A 2,078-nucleotide genomic window follows, 5' to 3' on the forward strand; every position below is an offset into this window, starting at 1 on the left:
CCAGTGATAGAGCGAATTTAACTTACTATCCAATGACCTTAACATGCAAAATAATGTATTCGCCATTTTCCTCAAAATTCACCAGCAATATAGAGCCCTGAAATAAAAAGCAAGTTTTGCTTTTTTTATCTCAATTAATGAAATGTATTAAACAAGAAAAAAGCTGACTCAACCTGTCAGCAGCTATTTGAAATGATCTTTATTTAAATAATAATAAAAAAGTTGTAGGTATTTTCTGGTGCTTTCCCATCAAGTACCTGCCTGAGTTCTGTTTGGCACACGCCAGGAATCAATAGAAGTTAACAAGTCTTCAAACATTCCTGATCTTATTGTTAAACAGTAAAGCAGAAGGAAGAGAATTACAAATCTTTGAAGTATATTAAAGCTCAAAAGGCTCAGCCAAGTAGAGGTAAAATAGTCACTTATTTTGTAGGACTGGTTTGTCTGTGAACAATAAGGAGAAGTAAAATTTATGGAGAAATTATACAGTGGATTTGTCACTTAAAATATCGTAACTGTCTAGGGGACAATACCCCATGCTGAGGATTAATGGTCCCTCCAGACCTTTGATTAACCAGAGTCTTTTCTTTGCCCTTGACAAATTGGATTTTAGGAATGGCAAGGTCGCCTGGACCATTGTCTGGTTACCATTCATGGGAGATGATTATTCAGGAGGGTTAGGGAAATTCTCCATGTGACCCTCTTGGATGCAGCTGCTAAAGCAGCCCAACTCTCTCACCAAACCATGAGCCCCAGAGCATCACTGTGCCAAGGGGGTAGCCATCCTGGTCCTATAGAAAAGCCAGAGCACTAAGCAGCACGTCACTCTGCAGGCGGAGATTGCTTGGTGCTGAGCTGCCTGCTCTCACTGCTCTGTCACTACATCTTTGGGAGGTGCAGGGGGTCCCTGACTGTTGATACCCACAGGCTGAAGCAATGCAGGCAAGCAGGGCTCCGGCACTCAGCGTCAGCACCGACAGCTTCATTCCAGCTGGCCTGCGCCTTGGTCCCATTGTGGGCAGCTTCAAGCTCGGGAAGTACCTCTCAGACCGCAGGGAACCTGGACCTAAGAAAAAGGTATTTCCTTTCCTAAAACTCATCACAGGTGCACTAGACACATGCGTTGTATCTCATACGAAACAAGTTATTTTTATATATATATATATATATATATATATATATATATATATATATATATATATATATATAATTTGTTTCATATATATATATATATATATATATATATATATATATATATATACACATGTTCTCAGTAACTTGCAGAGATACATGTGATGCTTCAAAAGTAAAAAAAAGAGTTTAACTTAATTTGCATAAGAGCATCATACAGTACATACATTTAGTTACAAGATTTAGACTGAAAACAACTATATGCTAAATGTTTTTAAAATAATTTGTTGATCTATGCAAAAAACAAAAATATATTCAATCACTATTATCAGCAGCAATATTATGAAGACCCCCCCCCCCCAAAAAAAAATGCATTATTTATGGTGTTTTCTTCCCTTTCTGCCCTAATATGTCTGACTGTAATTATGGGCTATGCACAATTTGTTCTTCTATTTTTTTTAATTTAAAAATTAATTAACATTTAGGGGTATTTAACAGAAATTAATAAAATAAATAAATCAAGAAAAATATAAATTATGGTTGATAACTTTAAAAACATTAACACACGCACTCGAATGAGATTGATGCACATTATTTTTATTATTATTACTATTATAAATAATAGTAATATTAATATTAATAATTAATTAAAAAATATAACTGATTGGATATTAAGATAATCCGTATATATAAATATTTTATTCGTATGAATGTATTCAACAGTAACTAAATTGTAAAAATATAACAATAATTAAACAAATGAACTGATAAATGGAAAAATTATTGGCCCTAACCTACAAAGCTCCCAAAGCAATGACTTTTGTCACACTTTCCACTAGGATTTTTAATGTTTTTTAATTGTTTTTAAACGCTCTGCCAGACTGCTCAAATGTATTTCTCATCATCTGGCTCCATTGGATTCTCACATTAGTCTGCATTGTTGCAAT

The 2,078-nt window shown here is 34.3% G+C and overlaps 1 protein-coding gene across 1 annotated transcript in view; it reads left to right on the plus strand.

Moving 5' to 3' along the window:
* Positions 1-936: 936 nt before the first annotated feature.
* Positions 937-2,078, plus strand: part of PRDM13 (PR/SET domain 13) — a 5,722-nt gene continuing 4,580 nt past the window's right edge. Inside the window, exon 1 of the mRNA XM_053712080.1 lies at positions 937-1,077. Coding sequence (XP_053568055.1) covers positions 937-1,077 — 141 coding nt within the window. The remainder of the gene's footprint in view (positions 1,078-2,078) is intronic.

The sequence above is a fragment of the Bombina bombina genome, chromosome 4, assembly GCF_027579735.1.
Source record: "Bombina bombina isolate aBomBom1 chromosome 4, aBomBom1.pri, whole genome shotgun sequence".
NCBI lineage: Eukaryota > Metazoa > Chordata > Amphibia > Anura > Bombinatoridae > Bombina > Bombina bombina.